The 16,784-nt window shown below is 37.5% G+C and overlaps 1 protein-coding gene across 4 annotated transcripts in view; it reads right to left on the bottom strand.

Annotated features, from left to right (window-relative positions):
* cep295 (centrosomal protein 295) overlaps window positions 1-16,784 on the bottom strand; it is a 117,211-nt gene that overhangs the window by 19,917 nt on the left and 80,510 nt on the right. For all 4 annotated transcript variants that reach the window (XM_051927056.1, XM_051927054.1, XM_028800436.2 and 1 more), the window contains exons 24-27: window positions 8,709-8,832; window positions 7,965-8,158; window positions 3,247-3,391; window positions 1,595-2,091 (exon numbers count right to left, since the gene is read on the bottom strand). In XM_051927056.1, the coding sequence (XP_051783016.1) occupies window positions 1,595-2,091; window positions 3,247-3,391; window positions 7,965-8,158; window positions 8,709-8,832 (960 nt within the window). The remainder of the gene's footprint in view (window positions 1-1,594; window positions 2,092-3,246; window positions 3,392-7,964; window positions 8,159-8,708; window positions 8,833-16,784) is intronic.

Here is a 16,784-nt window from a genome sequence, read left to right on the forward strand (position 1 = left end):
CGCTCCATTATTCTCACTTTATCATTTAAAATTGTTCAGATCATTGACCAACTGTAGTCTAATGCATTTGACCTTTTTTGGATTGCCTTATTATTTCCACTTTATTTTCCATTCGTGATTGTTTTCCTTTTCTTTGATGCATCACCAGCACTTGCATTATATTTACACTGGCTTATATACACAGGCGGAGTGGTGGCTCTGAGGCTAGGGATCTGCACTGGCAATCGGAAGGTTGCCGGTTTGAATCCCGTAAATGCCAAAAGAGACTCTGCTCTGTTGGGCCCTGGAGCAAAGCCTTTAACCTGCAATTGCTGAGCGTTTTGAGTAGTGAGAAAAGCACTAAGAATTATTATCATTATTATTATTACACTTGATGCATGGTTACAAGTGTAGATAATGAGAATTTAGGACAAACACAATGTGACAATATATACAGAGTTAACAGCAACAGGATCCTTCCTTGAGCCGACGAACCACTAAAACTGCACAATGTTTTAATGAGTGTCACAATATAGTGTGCATTTATTATGGCGAACCATTGTATTCAACTCAGATTTGTAATATACTTTGACAGTCTGTTCCCACGTTTGAGTTGTCCATAAGTCAGATGTTCTTAACTTGAGGACCTACTGTACCAGGAACATACCTCCTTGCAGTTGTACATGTGAACATGTATTATATAGTGTAAAATTTCGTGTTTTAGTTGATATTGGTTAGAAGAAAAAAAAAAAAAAAGATTTTTACTCAGACTTAAAATAACTGGAGTGTTTTTCTCACTAACCTTTAGCCATTTGCAGCTCATTTATTACATAAGCAGAATAGCAGCCGATCAATTATGAATATGTAATTTAAGTGCAATAATGCTATAAACTCCCTGGAATATAATGGGTTAAAAAAGACAAAAAATAAGAAAACCCTATATGTGGCATTGCTGCAGATTAATGCAGTAAACGAATAAGCTCAACAAGGTGCCGTTTTGAAAAGATTCATATTAGGTGCAGAGAAGACCAAAAGACATCACTGCACTAGCAGTCCAGTGTAGCAGTAGATACTTCAGACTAGCAACCATGGTGTGCAAACTAGGATGTGTAGGGATACAAGTTGTATTATGCTGATGTGAAAAGCAGTAGACAATGCTGACAATCACTGATATGCTTTACCAGCATAGTTGACTAATGTGAACTGATGAAGTACCCTCCTGATTATAAGTTAGCCAGAGTGTAACCAGACAAAATACCAGTGAAAGAAGTCTCAGTAAGTTTTAAAGTGGTATGGTATGAACCTAAAATAAACCATTCTAAATACTAGTGTAATCAGAGTTCTAGATGAGATTGAGATTTGGGGAGAAAAAAAAAAAAAACTTTTGAAAACTACACTTTCTACCACAAAAGATTATGCACCAAAGCAAGATAGGGAGGTTTGTCGCCTCCCCCTGACACTGAAGATATTGGCAAGATTTTAAAAAAAAGTACAATTTCCAAATTAGTAATCACTTACTACAATTTATGACACATTAAGGGAGAAGGTGTGGGAGAAAAGACACACGTACACGCTCTTCAATACATCTCAAAAATGTGGGGTGATTCATACTTACCCATATTGGAATGATGCTTCTTTCTTTGGGCATACTTATGGACTCCAATATGGTGGAACGTGGAAAGGATTCCAGCCGAGCTATTTCTTGAGATGTATTCCATGCAGTAACTGGAATCTTGGGTGAACACGGCAGATCTGTACAATTAGTCTCAATAAGATCTGAACCACAAACTGCAGAATGTGTTGCATCAAGCTGATAAAATGATTCCTGGATCTCAGGTAAATTTTCTACACTTTCACTTCGCATTTGTTCTACAGAAGTTTCAGAAAGTTGTAAACTCTCTTCCTCACACTGCAGACACTCATCTCTGACTGTACTCTGAATAGCAGTATCACTGGTACAGGACACAAGTATGTCTCCATTATGCTGGCTTGAGTCCGTGGTGGTGGTGGTGGTTGTTACACAGGACAGGGAGCTTGGCAGACTAACAGGGAGAGTTTCTTCACTGCTGCAGGAGTTAATCTGGAGAGGATATAAATTTTCAGAAAGCAGACCTTAAAAAGAAGAGAACATAAGAAAAAAAAAAAAAAGTCAAGGCAAGTTACATTTCTGGCAACATTATCACAGAATTAACAGTGTTAAGTTTTGCAGCCATCTAAAACATGTCAAACATAAATTGTGGTCAATATATACAGAGAGCCAGATTGGAATGATTAAGAATGTGCACTCTACACCAAAAGGTTTCAACATAACTATCTTACGTCTTTAATTTTTGTTTGGTGGTATTCCTTCTGGTTAATATCATAAAAAAAGCACAAAAACTTGAGACCAGAATCATATGACAATCACCCAACTGAGTGACTATTACTTTTAAGTTGTGTTCAAAAGACCAAATAAAAAGCTTCAGTTTTTGTAAACTTTATCACGTGAGATCAGAAATAAAAATAGTTTCCATGCATGATACGAAAATTAGCTGTGACTAACAACTGCTTTAACACCAGCACCTTGGTTAGCAAGCATACTGCAATTAGTAAAGGTGACACATCAGACTGAGCACAAGGAATAACAAATACACTGGAGACATCATCCTCACATTTATCCTGAATATATCAGATCTACGGTTAGAACAAGTGCAAATTCCATAAAAAACTATTCTCTTGGTACATGTGGCAACCCTAAAACAGTTATAAATAAACTGGTCTAGATGACTTGTACATATCAAAATAAACTTTATAAATCTGTGTTTTAAACTCCCATAATAACCAGATACTCTAGGTAGCTTGATACTGCTTCAACACAAAACCACAAGGCAGGCTAGTTTAATGACCAAATAATTAATGAATTAACTGAATGTCAGTCTCAGATAGCTGCACAGTTAATTTTGCTGGTAAGGGGGATGTGCACATTTGAAAATACTGAATTTGTTGATACTACTGCATTATTGAAGACAATGGAGTATTTATTGCTACAACATCTAAAACTGATGAAAGCAGTGATAGCACATGTAGCATGACAGTGACGGTCTGTAAGTATATTAATGGATGATAAAATTACAGCAAGACCAGTCCTATTGTGGATCTAATTTTGGCTGTGTTAACATACAGAAGCAATACCAAAAGTTTGTTAACTCTGGCAATATACTTTAAAAACAAATCAAGACAGACTGCTTTCACATGAATTCTAAATCAACAGAATGAAAATAAAATTACCACAACTTGCACCATCATCTGTATTATTCACTGCTGGTCTGGTATCTTCCTGGACCTCTAAAGCAAAGCTTGCAGGTACTGCTCCTACTTCTCCATTCTTAACAGTAGAATTCAATAAATGTTCTGAAACGGAGATGCTTGGAGCCTAAAATACGACAATTGTTATGAACAAAGATGCAAGCAAAATCTGGGAATAAAACAGTTTTCAAAACACATAAGGGGCCATCATGTATAATGCTGTGCGTTGAATTCACACTAAAACATGGCATACAGAGAAAATTTGAAATGTGCATACACACCAAAAAATTCAGATGCATAAAACTGTACGTTTGCCAGGTTTCATGCACTTCCCCTTAATAAATCCCAATGAACATGAAATTTAACTCACGTCGCGTGCACTTGCCTACAGCTCCACCCTGTCTACTCCCAGAATTTCACATATCTGAATATGCAAATCAATATAAATAGACCCCTTCCATTCAGTATTTGTGCAAAAGACAATGGCAAAAGCATGTGGAAAAAAGAATTTCAGTGAATGCAAAGTGGAGGCAAGGAAAAAACGTACTATTTGTTGGCAAAAGAAGTGAGTATAAGTAACAAAAGGAAGTTATGGAGTGATACAGCGTGGCGGAGACACTTGAAAGTTAAAGCCCAGAAAGTCACAGAGTGCCTGAAATAAAAAAAATGTGGTCAGATAAAGTTGACGTGAAAAGGTGAGTCGCAGCCCTGTCTGTTTATTCTGTTTCAGACAATATTACAAAAGCTGCTGAGCACCGTCACGGATAGATTCTCTGCTCTTTACATAGCTCTTTAAGGTGACTTGCTATACTTAGGACAGCTTGTTTTTAACCGTAATTGTTGGAAAAAGCACCCGAGACTATGTGAAGTTGCCATTTTTACAAGCTCTCCTGCTATAGATGATGTACTACCAGCTTATTCTTTTGGGGATTCATCCCTGGCCAATACAACTTAAGTGTTATTGCAATAGCAATGTGTGTGCAGCTGACCGTTCTGATTGCATTTGGAAAAACGAACATTGCTGCGAATTGCACTTTCATGTTTGCCAGTTCAACCTAAGAGTAAGGAAATCAAATATCTGGATGACAAACGAATAATACCATCCCATACAGATGGCATGGTGCGATTCAGTGATGTTTGTGAAATACCCAGTCAGCCAGCAAGTTCATGTTGAAATGCTCCTGTGGCTAAAAAACAGAGTGGACAAAACTTGCAAAGGAGCAGGTAGAGCACAATTCCTCAGTCTGCCTTTGTAAAGCTAGCCCCAGTTCAGCACACAGCTCCAAGAAAATAGCTCTTGGAAATCCAAACTGACTTAGAAGCCCGTCGTCATCATCTATAAATACGCACTCTCTTCTAATTCTTCCATTTGCAATGTTTGCTAACAACGCTAAAGTAGCTATGGTAGTTGGAATAGTTTGGCCATTCCATGCATAATTATACTATGTAATTACAGAACGATTACAATCAAGTGAATAAAATTTGAAAATGATATACAATAAATTTCGGTGTATTTGATAAATCTCGCGACATTGATACAAATGTCCTGCGGTGGGTTGGGACCGTGCCCAGGATTGGTTCCTGCCTTGTGCCCTGTGTTGGCTGGGATTGGCTCCAGCAGACCCCCATGACCCTGTGTTTGGATTCAGTGGGTTGGAAAATGGATGGATGGATGGATGGATACAAATCTGAAAAAAAAGGGAGATCACGCACACAGGGCATTTCTTTGATGCTGGGTTCCGCCTGTTTGCAAAACCAAGCAGAAACTTGTGTACGGATGGGGTGAGGCTACTATGAAAACATGCCACAAAGTGTGTGTGCAAACAGGTGTAAGCACTGTTTACACATGAAGCCCAATGTGTCAAACATATTTCTTGTAGACAAGTAAAACTCAGGGTTAAAAATCTGACCAGTTTCTTATGCATGGCCGATAATTAAATTTTACTATACTTGACTACTGAATAAAGTATTAACTTAGCTAATTTCATTATCATCTTGCGGCAAGGATGTGGATATGTACAGATACATCTCAATAAATTAGAATATCATCGAAAGTTAAATTTATTTCAGTAATTCAATTCAAAAAGTGAAACTCGTATATTATATAGATTACACACAGAGTGATATATTTCAAGCGTTTATTTCTTTTCATTTTGCTGATTATGACTTATAGCCAATGAAAACCCAAAATTCAGTATTGTAGGAAATTAGAATATTGTGAAAAAGTTCCATATTATAGACTCATGGTGTCATACTCCACTCAGCTAATTAACCCAAAACACCTGCAAAGGTGTCCTGAGCCTTTAAATGGTCTCTCCGTCTGATTCAGTAGGCCACACAATTAGGGGGAAGACTGCTGACTTGACAGTTGTCCACAAGACAGTCACTGACACCCTTCACAAGGAGGGTAAGCCACAAAAGGTCATTGCTAAAGAAGCTGGCTGCTCACAGATTGCTGTATCCAAGCATATTAATGGAAAGTTGAGTGGAAAGAAAAATGTGGCAGAAAATGGAGCACAAGCAACAGGGATAACCACAGCGTTGAGAGGATTGTGAAGCAAAAGTATCAGCGACATGGGCTACAACTGTTGCATTCCTTGTGTCTAGCGACTCCTAAAGCAGAGATAACGTCAGAAGAGTCTTACCTGCGCTAAGGAGAAAACGGACTGGACTGTTGCTAAGTGGTCCAAAATCCTATTTTCAGATGAAAGTAAATTTTGCATTTCATTTAGAAATCAAGGTCCCAGAGTCTGGAGGAAGAGCGGAGAAGCACAGAATTCAAGTTGGTCGAGGTCTAGTGTCAAGTTTCCCCAGTCAGTGATAACTTGGGGAGCCATGTCATCTGCTGGTGTTGGTCCACTGTGTTTTATCAAGTCCAAAGTCAGCATTGCAGTCTACAAGGAAATATTAGCGCACTTCATGCTTTGCTCTGCTGACAAGCTTTATGGAGATGCTGATTTTATTTTTCCAGGAGGACTTGGCACCTACCCACACTACCAAAAGTATGAATACCTGGTTTAATGACCATGGTATCACTGTGACTGATTGGCCAGCAAACTCACCTGACATAAACCTCACAGACAATCTATGGGATATTGTCAAGAGGAAGATGACAGACACCAGACCCAACAATGCAGACGAGCTGAAAGCCACTATCAAAGCATCCTGGGGTTTTATAACACCTCAGCAGTGCTACAGGCTGATCGCCCTAATGCCACACCGCATTGATGCAATAATTCATGCAAAAGGAGCCCAGACCAAGTATTGAGTGTGTACATGGACATACTTTTCTATAGGCCAACATTTCTGTATTAAGTTTTTTTTTTTTTTTTTTTTTTTTTTTAAATTGGTCTTATGTAGTATTCTAATTTTCTGAGGTACTGAATTTTGAGTTTTCATTACCTGTACGCCATAACCACCAAAGTGTAAAGAAATAAATGCTTGAAATATATCACTGTGTGTAATGAATCTATACGAGTTTCACTTTTTGAATTGAATTACTGAAATAAATTAATTTTTCGATGATATTGAGATGCACCTGTATATATACATACTAAAACTATACAGTAATCCCTCCTCCATCGCGGGGGTTGCGTTCCAGAGCCACCCGTGAAATAAGAAAATCCGTGAAGTAGAAACCATATGTTTATATGGTTATTTTTATATTGTCATGCTTGGGTCACAGATTTGCGCAGAAACACAGGAGGTTGCAGAGAGACAGGAACGTTATTCAAACACTGCAAACAAACATTTGTCTCTTTTTCAAAAGTTTAAACTGTGCTCCATGACAAGACAGAGATGACAGTTCAGTCTCACAATTAAAAGAATGCAAACATATCTTCCTCTCCAAAGGAGCAAACAACTCAAAAGGGCTGTTTGCTTTTAAGTATGCGATGCACCGCGGCACAAAGCTGTTGAAGGCGGCAGCTCACACCCCCTCAGTCAGGAGCAGAGAGAGAGAGAGAGACAGATAAAAAAAATCAATACGTGCCCTTCGTGCTTTTAAGTATGCAAAGCACCGTGCAGCATGTCACTTCACGAAGCAGCTGCACAGAAGGTAGCCAACGTGAAGATAATCTTTCAGCATTTTTAGACGAGCGTCCGTATCGTCTAGGTGTGCGAACAGCCCCCCTGCTAAATCCCCCTTCGTCAGGATCAGAAAAAGTCAGCGCAAGAGAGAGAGAGAGAGAGAGAGAGAGAGAAAAGTAAGCTGGGTAGCTTCTCAGCCATCTGCCAATAGCATCCCTTGTATGAAATCAACTGGGCAAACCAACTGAGGAAGCATGTACCAGAAATTAAAAGACCCATTGTCCGCAGAAATCCGCGAACCAGCAAAAAATCCGCGATATATATTTAAATATGCTTACATATAAAATCCGCGATAGAGTGAAGCCGCGAAAGGCGAAGCGCGATATAGCGAGGGATCACTGTATTACATTAAGTATGGTAAATAAATTCTGCTTCAGTGTTCACAAAACACTTGACTTGCATATCATAAAATGTACCTTCATTGCAGTACATGGCTATTCCTTTCCTTACAGACATTAAATAGGCAAATTTAATATTTATTCAGCTGCAAGTTGTTCTTTTCACAACTTTAATATTTGGCAATTTTTTAAAGAATATATGTAACCAATGGAAAGCAATTAAAACACAAACTAATTACATTTTTTTTAGAAATAAGGCATAAACAGTTCTACCTTTTCAGAGTTGCTGTGGTTACAGGTTTGACACTGTAGTTCTGAATGTGGAGAGGAGATAGTTGTTAAAAGATCTAAATCCAAACTTGAATGCAGAGGTGGGAAATGCTGACTTGAGTCAAGTTTTGATGAAAGCAATGTGGAATGAAATTTGCCAATACCAAATTCAAAGCTGTCATGTGCAACTGGAAGTGCTGTAAAGAAATGATTCATAACTTGTTACTGAATGATCACAACTCCTGAGTGTGAGAACTCAAGGCAAGACCTGTATTATACTACTTCATATCTGAAACCGCAACTACTCAAGCAGTCAAATTCAACCAAAAGTTTGTGCATCGTCTAAAATGTCTTTTAGCTTCCGTTTTGGAACGGAAATACTTGTAGTTTAAATGCTGATATATTTCTAAAAGGTCTCCAAATAAAGATGTAGCTCTGGGATGTTTTTTTTGGTACCAAGAAGCAAGACTGCTCATGAAGGAACTTTCTAAAGGCTTCAAAGAGATGAGCAGTGAACAGGTTTTAAAAAAGTGTATATTACATGTTTTGGAATACTGTTGCATACTCAGAATGTAATGTTAATTAGGACTTGCAACAACAAAAATAAAATTACTAAAATGCAAGCACACATTTTATTTCAGAGTATGGCACAAGACTGGCCTTGATCTGCTCGCCCAAAAAACCATTCATCTCCTACAAGCTTAAGACATACAATATTTAATAATTTTACTAATTCTAAACACTCACCTGAGCTTTTCTCATCTTGAAAATTAACCAATGGGCTGTCAACCAATTTAAAATGATCTTTACCAGATTGTGTTAGAAGGAGCTTTCCAGAGTCGAATATCTTTTTCTGCAAATAATTCCGTCCCTGTATGCAAAACATAAAAATAACTGTGACAAAGAAAAACAGATAAAAAGTTGTCATCCTCCATAAACAGTCTGAAGGTAGCCTTTTTAGCTTTTGTTAAAAATGTTATTTTTTAACCTAATTGAATCGTAAATAATCAAATCAATAATTGAATTGACAAGTCACCATCAATTATCAGCTCTAAATACAATGCAGAGTGTACAGAGTGACAACAAGAGGTACGGAAACTTAAAATTGTAAATTTCAAATATAAATTTAGGTTATAAGGTTTTGATACAGTTGTAATTCAGCAGTCCACTGCAACCATTGAAAATGGTTTGTTTCAGCATTTACCTCATTGAACTGCATAAACCAATAAACTTGTGGAAATTCAAAAAATTCACCCTAGACGTTTTTAAATCTCTTGCTCAAAACTGTTCTTACAGCTAGGCCTGTGCCGACAGAGATCAGTATCACTGGCAATCCACAACTGATTATAGTTTGAACCTTGTGATTAAACAAGTTGCAAATACCCTGTTTACATTAGCCAGTTGTATCCTGATCATACAAAAGGAAGGCTGTAAACACACTGCACGTGCATTGCATCTACACTGGAAACTTTAAATATGTTTTCAGTAGACAGATACAATTTGAGTCACATTTTCTCTTGCAAATTAGCAACCTGACAACTTGCTCCGTTGTGGAGTACAACATGGTGGGTGTGGCATATTTTTGTATGCTTCATGCATTTTCACTGATAATAAAAGGCCCAAGAAGAAGCCAATAATGGCATATTATTATAACACTGCAAAGAGTATAGCTTTCATCAAACCCACAAAAGTGCTACGTCAGCCTGAACGTGTGAACGGACTGAATGCTGGTGGGATAAAATCCTGCTTGGACCATTGAATGATCACAATTAGCTGTCCAGTCTCTGTATGCATCACTTTACATTTTTTTTTTTTTTTTTGAAAAAGACTACAGTTTCTGCTGAAAAGACATGTGATTTTTGAAAATTAAAACCATCAGTAATAGCCAGTGAATTTAGTGTTCTGCAAAAAGTTCGGCAGCACACCTACATTAGTCTCCCATTTGGGAAGCTAGTCTGTGAAAATGTGGGTGACTTTGAAAGGAAATGAGGGTGGTCTCTTTGATGTGATGATGCAATCAATGAGTCATATATGCCCCGAACAAACTATTACAACCAACTGGCATACCACCTAATTTAACTCCAGGACATAACTGATCATCAGCTGCATCAGTAAATTTGGTATTTGGGATTTAACATTAACTCACATAAATGTGGGGAAAAAATGGTGTGATACTCGTGCCCTTGTTGTACTGCTTTTCCAAATCCAAAAGCGGTGATAATTAATGGCTGGTAAGCATAGCCTTTAATAGTTATACCAAGAGCATTTGCTAAACTTTTGTAATCTGCTGGATGGTGTACATGCAAATGACTACTGAAGTTATTAATTTCTGAATTTTATGCAACAACCACCTTCCTGCTTATTCAACAAGTTTGGCAAAACCTTTTGGTTCACCACCAATAGTTTTGAGTACAACAAATTCCTAAATTGTAATGTTGATTTCTTTCTAGCCACTAATTCCACCTGTGATTTTGTATATTAAATGAATTACTTTTATACAGTACATCATTACAGTGTATGGTTATTAAAAACAAAAATACCCTATAGCTAAAACGAAAATTACAGGAACTGCATATGAGTAGTGTTAAAAACAATGATGTACTGCTTCCAGGGATACATGTTGCCAATTGACAATGTTAATTAAGGAGACAAATAATTGATCTGAGGATTTTACAAATCACCCAACCCTAATTACTTCACTGGCCAGACAACCACTTTGCAATCAGTTTTGTGAAAATAGCAGTGACTGACTGGCATTATAGTTTGGATAGATTTTATAAAGGAAGGGATTTTGTAAACTTGATTATTTAATTTCTGTATTATCTCCAAAATTATCACAACTACAGGTTTTTTATCCTGAACTTAACACGTAGGTTATACTTTTTTTGCAATAAATAGGAGAGGCATACAGGTTTATGTTAATATTTGTAAAACATTCTCATTCTCTATGCAATGAAAGACTACCAGATGATGTACAGTATACAAGTCTTAGTTTTATGCTGTATAGGTCCACAATTAGTTATCCACAACTCAATCAGAAAAGCTTTGTTCCCCCACAGGCTTCACATCACTGTGTGGAAAGGAGTTGAAGATCAGGAAATGTTCTCAGTGACTTTGATTTAAAATGAATAAACTACCTGCAGCCTGCTCTAAAACCAGTTGAGTGCCTTACAATATACTAATCAATAAATTATAACCAAAACCATAGTACACATTAAAATTAAAAAGTGGATTTAAAGAAACTGACTATTTTTCCCCAAGACTGGGTCAAGTAGATTTAGGATGTTGAAAGCAAGCACAGTAAATTAACAGATAAAATGTAGATATGAAAACAACAGACCCTTATGCAATCTATTTGTTAAATTAACTCCGTGTTAACACTGGTGATTCATGTAACTAAATAATGAAAAGCATTTTACTTTTCACTCACATTTAATGTCATTCTGCAACTTGTTCATTTTTTTCGGCTACTAGAGTGTCTTCCTGGTGCAGAAACATTACTGAATCCCTTGAACACATTGCAACACAAGCTCCCATACACACTTGCAGGGTTTAAGTGTAGTAAGTGTGCTTTGTCCTATAGCATGCCGCTTATTTGTTCATGCTCTCACCATCGAAAAATAGAGAACAAAGTACAACATATAACTCATAAAACTGACCTAATGGGAGCTGCTTCACTCAGAAAGGCAGGCATGATGTTTTTATATTTTTCTGTCAACAATTGTTTTTTTTACCTATACACAACAGCAAAAACTCTTATGAATAAAAATATGGCAGGTAAATTGGTCTTTCCAAGGGTTATTTTAGAATGTTATGATGTATTAAAAATATTGTAGGTGTGACATATAGAGTAGGTTTGCATTGATTGATTTCTTTATAATATTCTTATCATTATTTTGTTTTTGGTCTAATCTGTCAAGTATAAAGTATTTACAACTAGTGGCAGGGAGTAGACAAAGTGCGTCACAAAAAATGATGGTTGAAAATGCCAAATTTAGGATTAAAGGCAAATTTCAGGTTGCATGTGACACCACCAAAATAAACAAATGAGGAAATAAGTATTCTATTGCTTGCTTTTTATATATTAGGCAATGCACTTAATTACTATACTCACAAATTGCTTTGTTGTCACATTTCACAACATATTATTTGGATACTTGCTTAATTTTACCTGAAATATTCTTGTTCATAAAACCATTCTGTTCCCTAGCCATCTTTGTTTTATATATATTAACAATAGAATTACCAGAGCCTACGAAAAAAACTCGTAAATCCGGCCCACCTTAAATCCCTTCGCATCTCTCAGTCAGCCTCTTTTGTCTTGTAAATGTGTCGATACGCCCAAGCAGCCTGCTATACCATCCTCCCCACCGCCTCAGAACAGGCAAGAAGTTCTCCCACTTCCTGCCTTGATTGATTATTTGGGAGTGAGCTACCCAGAATTGTAAGGGGAAGTAATCTGATGTGTGTTTTGTGTCTACAACAATCTATGTAAACACATCGTTAAAACAAAAACGTTTTTCATGTTTTAGTAATAAATGACAAAATGTAGACATGAACTGTATAATGTTTGAAGGCTGATGGCCAAATATCAAATAAACAATTTCACAAATGGTGCAAGTACAATACAACAGCTTCCGTGGTGCAGCGGTTAGATCTGCTGATTTATAATCCAGAGGCCCTGAGTTTGAAATGATCTTCCCGCAAACTTATTTTGAGTAGTGAGCTGCTCTTGTTAATATTACACAATAAAAACATACATTTGATTTGTGTCTTTAGCAGCCAGTGTAAATTTATAGCGCGCGCATATTATATTATATACTAGCAAAATACCCGCGCTTCGCAGCGGAGAAGTAGTGTGTTAAAGAGGTTATGAAAAAGTAAAGGAAACATTTTAAAAATAACGTAACATGATTGTCAATGTAATTGTGTTGTCATTGTTATGAGTGTTGCTGTCATATATATATATATATACATATACACACACATATACAGATATATTATATATACATATACACATATATTTGTTATATATTATATATACATATACACATATATTTGTTATATATATATATATATATATATATATATATATATATATATATATATATACACATATATTTGTTATATATATATATATATATATATATATATATATATATACACACATACATACATACATACATACATACATACATACATATACACACATAGATGCACTTACAATAACATAGAAATCAATATAAACAACATTAACATCATTATCATATGAGAATATGAAGTAATATATAAGAAGCACATTTCATATAAATATAAATAATTAAACAGTAAAATCTTCTTGTATAATTTGCTACCGTGGCTTTTCGTTGGTCTGTCCAGGATTTTAAATCACCTGTAGCTTGCAAACTGTTTCACCTATTGACTTGAAATCTGGTACACATATAATACGTCACGTCTGCTATCTGCTTTATGGGTGATGATTGTATTACTCTTTTTATGTTTATTTTATTTTAGAATCAACTCCTATCTGCGCACACCAGGGCGGCCGTGGGCAGATGCGTATGGTGTATTCACTCCATGTTATCATGCATTGCGCTGTCACTGGTATTTTGATAAAAGAATTTGAACAATATATAAGAAGCGTATAAATTATTAAACAGTAAAACATTAACATTTAAGAAGTAAAGTTACATTGAGTACTACTGCAGTGCCTTCGGGTATACCTCATTTTTTCTTTGCCCATTACATGCTTAAATGTATACATTTTTTGGTGTACCTACCCGAGAACACGCGACATATAACCGACCGTGGGAGAAGCATGGATTTTAAAGAAGCGTTGAGTTCATCTGCTGGTCTCCCTCGTGGAATAACTGGTAATGTTTCACTAAAATCTACAGCGAGTAAAACGACATTACCTCCTTTTTTTTTTGTACGATCTCTGAGATGTTGCTTTTTTCGGTTCAAGGCTTCATAAGCTCTTTTATGTTCCATGGTGTACTTAATAAGTACTAATTATCCCAAACCATCATCTTTGAATGTTGCAAGACTTTCGCCTTGTATGTAGATCGGGGTAATTACATTCATTGCATTCCTAGTCTGAATCACAATCTGATTGTATGGGTGGTTACCTGGCACTGTAGGGTTGCCACCCGTCCTTTAAAATACGGAATCGTGCCGCGTTTGACAATGAAATTGCGCGTCCCGTTTTGAATCAATACTGGACGGGATTTATCCCGTATTTTTTTAATCATTTTTTTTTTAAAGCAGCGTCTCATGCAAATCATCCCACACGCATTTTATGAAGATGCCTCCTTTCCTACTTTTGATTGGGTAATACTTGATGTCATCGTTAGTTTGATTGGTGTTTTTAACTGTCCAGTGAGGAGGGCGTGTCTTTTAAGTACAGTCTGCAAAGTGTTGGCACTGAGATGTGGCGTCAGCGCCATACTTGAAGCCCCTAACGTAGCGGTCAGCAAGTCGGCTAACACCCGCCACGTGCCGTCTTTCAGTTGCGAGAAGCAGATCATAGAATGGTTGAAACTGTTGCCCCGAACGTTGCGCCACGGCGTGTGGTTCGTTTATACCTCGTGTCTTCTCATTAAACTTTTATCTCGCGAATATGTTATTGCAATCCGTAGCGGGAGCGTTTCTATAAACTTTATTTAAACTTACGTTTTACACCGTGGTTTGTTTCCCTTATGAACATGCTTGTATGCTTAACTCGCTCCGTTCTCAATTGTTTAATTAATTTTTTGCTCTTCGCTGTTTGCGGCTGTTCCTCCATTTCCCCCTACTTCGTTCTTTTATCTCGCGAATATGTTATTGCAATCCTTAACGGGAGCGTTTCAATAAACTGATTGAAAATAGTTTTGCATTTACCTTTTTAGTAAAAGGCGAGCTTTTAAGCCTGAGAAATCACCCCGTAAATGCACACGTTTAATTGGACATGTGTTAATATGTATGGTTACACAGTATTAAAAGACAGTGAACAACGTCAGTTACCTTTGTTCCCGCGTTTGATAAAAGGTGAGCTTTTAAGCCTGAGAAATCACCCCGTAAATGCACACGTTTAATTGCACATGTGTTAATATGTATGCTTACACAGTATTAAAAGACAGTCAAAAATTAACGTCATTTACCTTCGTTCCCGCGTGCGACTCGTGCTGTAAATCTCTTCCTTGTTTTTAGTTCACGTGATTACGTAGGAGGCGTGATGATGCGATACGTGACTCCGCCTCCTCCATTACAGTGTATGGACAAAAAATATGTTCCAGTTATGACCATTACGCTTTGAATTTCGAAATGAAACCTGCCTAACTTTTGTAAGTAAGCTGTAAGGAATGAGCCTGCCAAATTTCAGCCTTCTACCTACACGGGAAGTTGGAGAATTAGTGATGAGTGAGTCAGTGAGTGAGTGAGTCAGTCAGTGAGGGCTTTGCCTTTTATTAGTATAGATATATATATATATATATATATATATATATATATATATATATATATATATATATATATATATATATATATACACACACACACACACACACACATATACACATATAAACATTTTGTTATGTTACAGCCTTATTCCAAAATGGGTTAAATTAATTTTTTTCCTCAGAATTCTACAAATTCTAAAAAAACTGAGAAATCACATGTACATAAGTATTCACAGCTTTTGCTCAATACTTTGTCAATGCACCTTTGGCAGCAATTACAGCCTCAAGTCTTTTTGAATATAATGCCACAAGCTTGGCACACCTATCCTTGGCCAGTTTCGCCCATTCCTCTTTGCAGCACCTCTCAAGCTCCATCAGGTTGGATGGGAAGCGTCGGTGCACAGCCATTTTAAGATCTCTCCAGAGATGTTCAATCGGCTTCAAGTCTGGGCTCTGGCTGGGCCACTCAAGGACATTCACAGTAGTTGTCCTGAAGCCACTCCTTTGATATCTTGACTGTGTGCTTAGGGTCATTGTCCTGCTGAAAGATGAACCGTCGCCCCAGTCTGAGGTCAAGAGCGCTCTGGAGCAGGTTTTCATCCAGGATGTCTCTGTACATTGCTGCAATCATCTTTCCCTTTATCCTGACTAGTCTCCCAGCTCCTGCCGCTGAAAAACATCCCCACAGCATGATGCTGCCACCACAATGCTTCACTGTAGGGATGGTGCCAGGTTTCCTCCAAACGTGACACCTGGCATTCACACCAAAGAGTTCAATCTTTGTCTCATCAGACCAGAGAATTTTCTTTCTCATGGTCTGAGAGTCCTTCAGGTGCCTTTTGGCAAACTCCAGGCAGGCTGCCATGTGCCTTTTACTAAGGAGTGGCTTACTCTGGCCACTCTACCATACAGGCCTGATTGGTGGATTGCTGCAGAGATGGTTGTCCTTCTGGAAGGTTCTCCTCTCTACACAGAGGACCTCTGGAGCTCTGACACAGTGACCATCGGGATCTTGGTCACCTCCCTGACTAAGGCCCTTCTCCCCCGATCGCTCAGTTTAGATGGCCGCCAGCTCTAGGAAGAATTCTGGTGGTTTTGAACTTCTTCCACTTACGGATGATGGAAGCCACTGTCCTCACTGGGACCTTCAAAGCAACAGAAATTTTTCTGTAACCTTCCCCAGATTTGTGCCTCGAGACAATCCTGTCTCGGAGGTCTACAGACAATTCCTTTGACTTCATGCTTGGTTTGTGCTCTGACATGAACTGTCAACTGTGGGACCTTATATAGACAGGTGTGTGCCTTTCCAAATCATGTCCAATCAACTGAATTTACCACAGGTGGACTCCAATTAAGCTGCAGAAACATCTCAAGGATGATCAGGGGA

Source organism: Erpetoichthys calabaricus, chromosome 4 (assembly GCF_900747795.2).
Source record: "Erpetoichthys calabaricus chromosome 4, fErpCal1.3, whole genome shotgun sequence".
Classification (NCBI taxonomy): domain Eukaryota; kingdom Metazoa; phylum Chordata; class Cladistia; order Polypteriformes; family Polypteridae; genus Erpetoichthys; species Erpetoichthys calabaricus.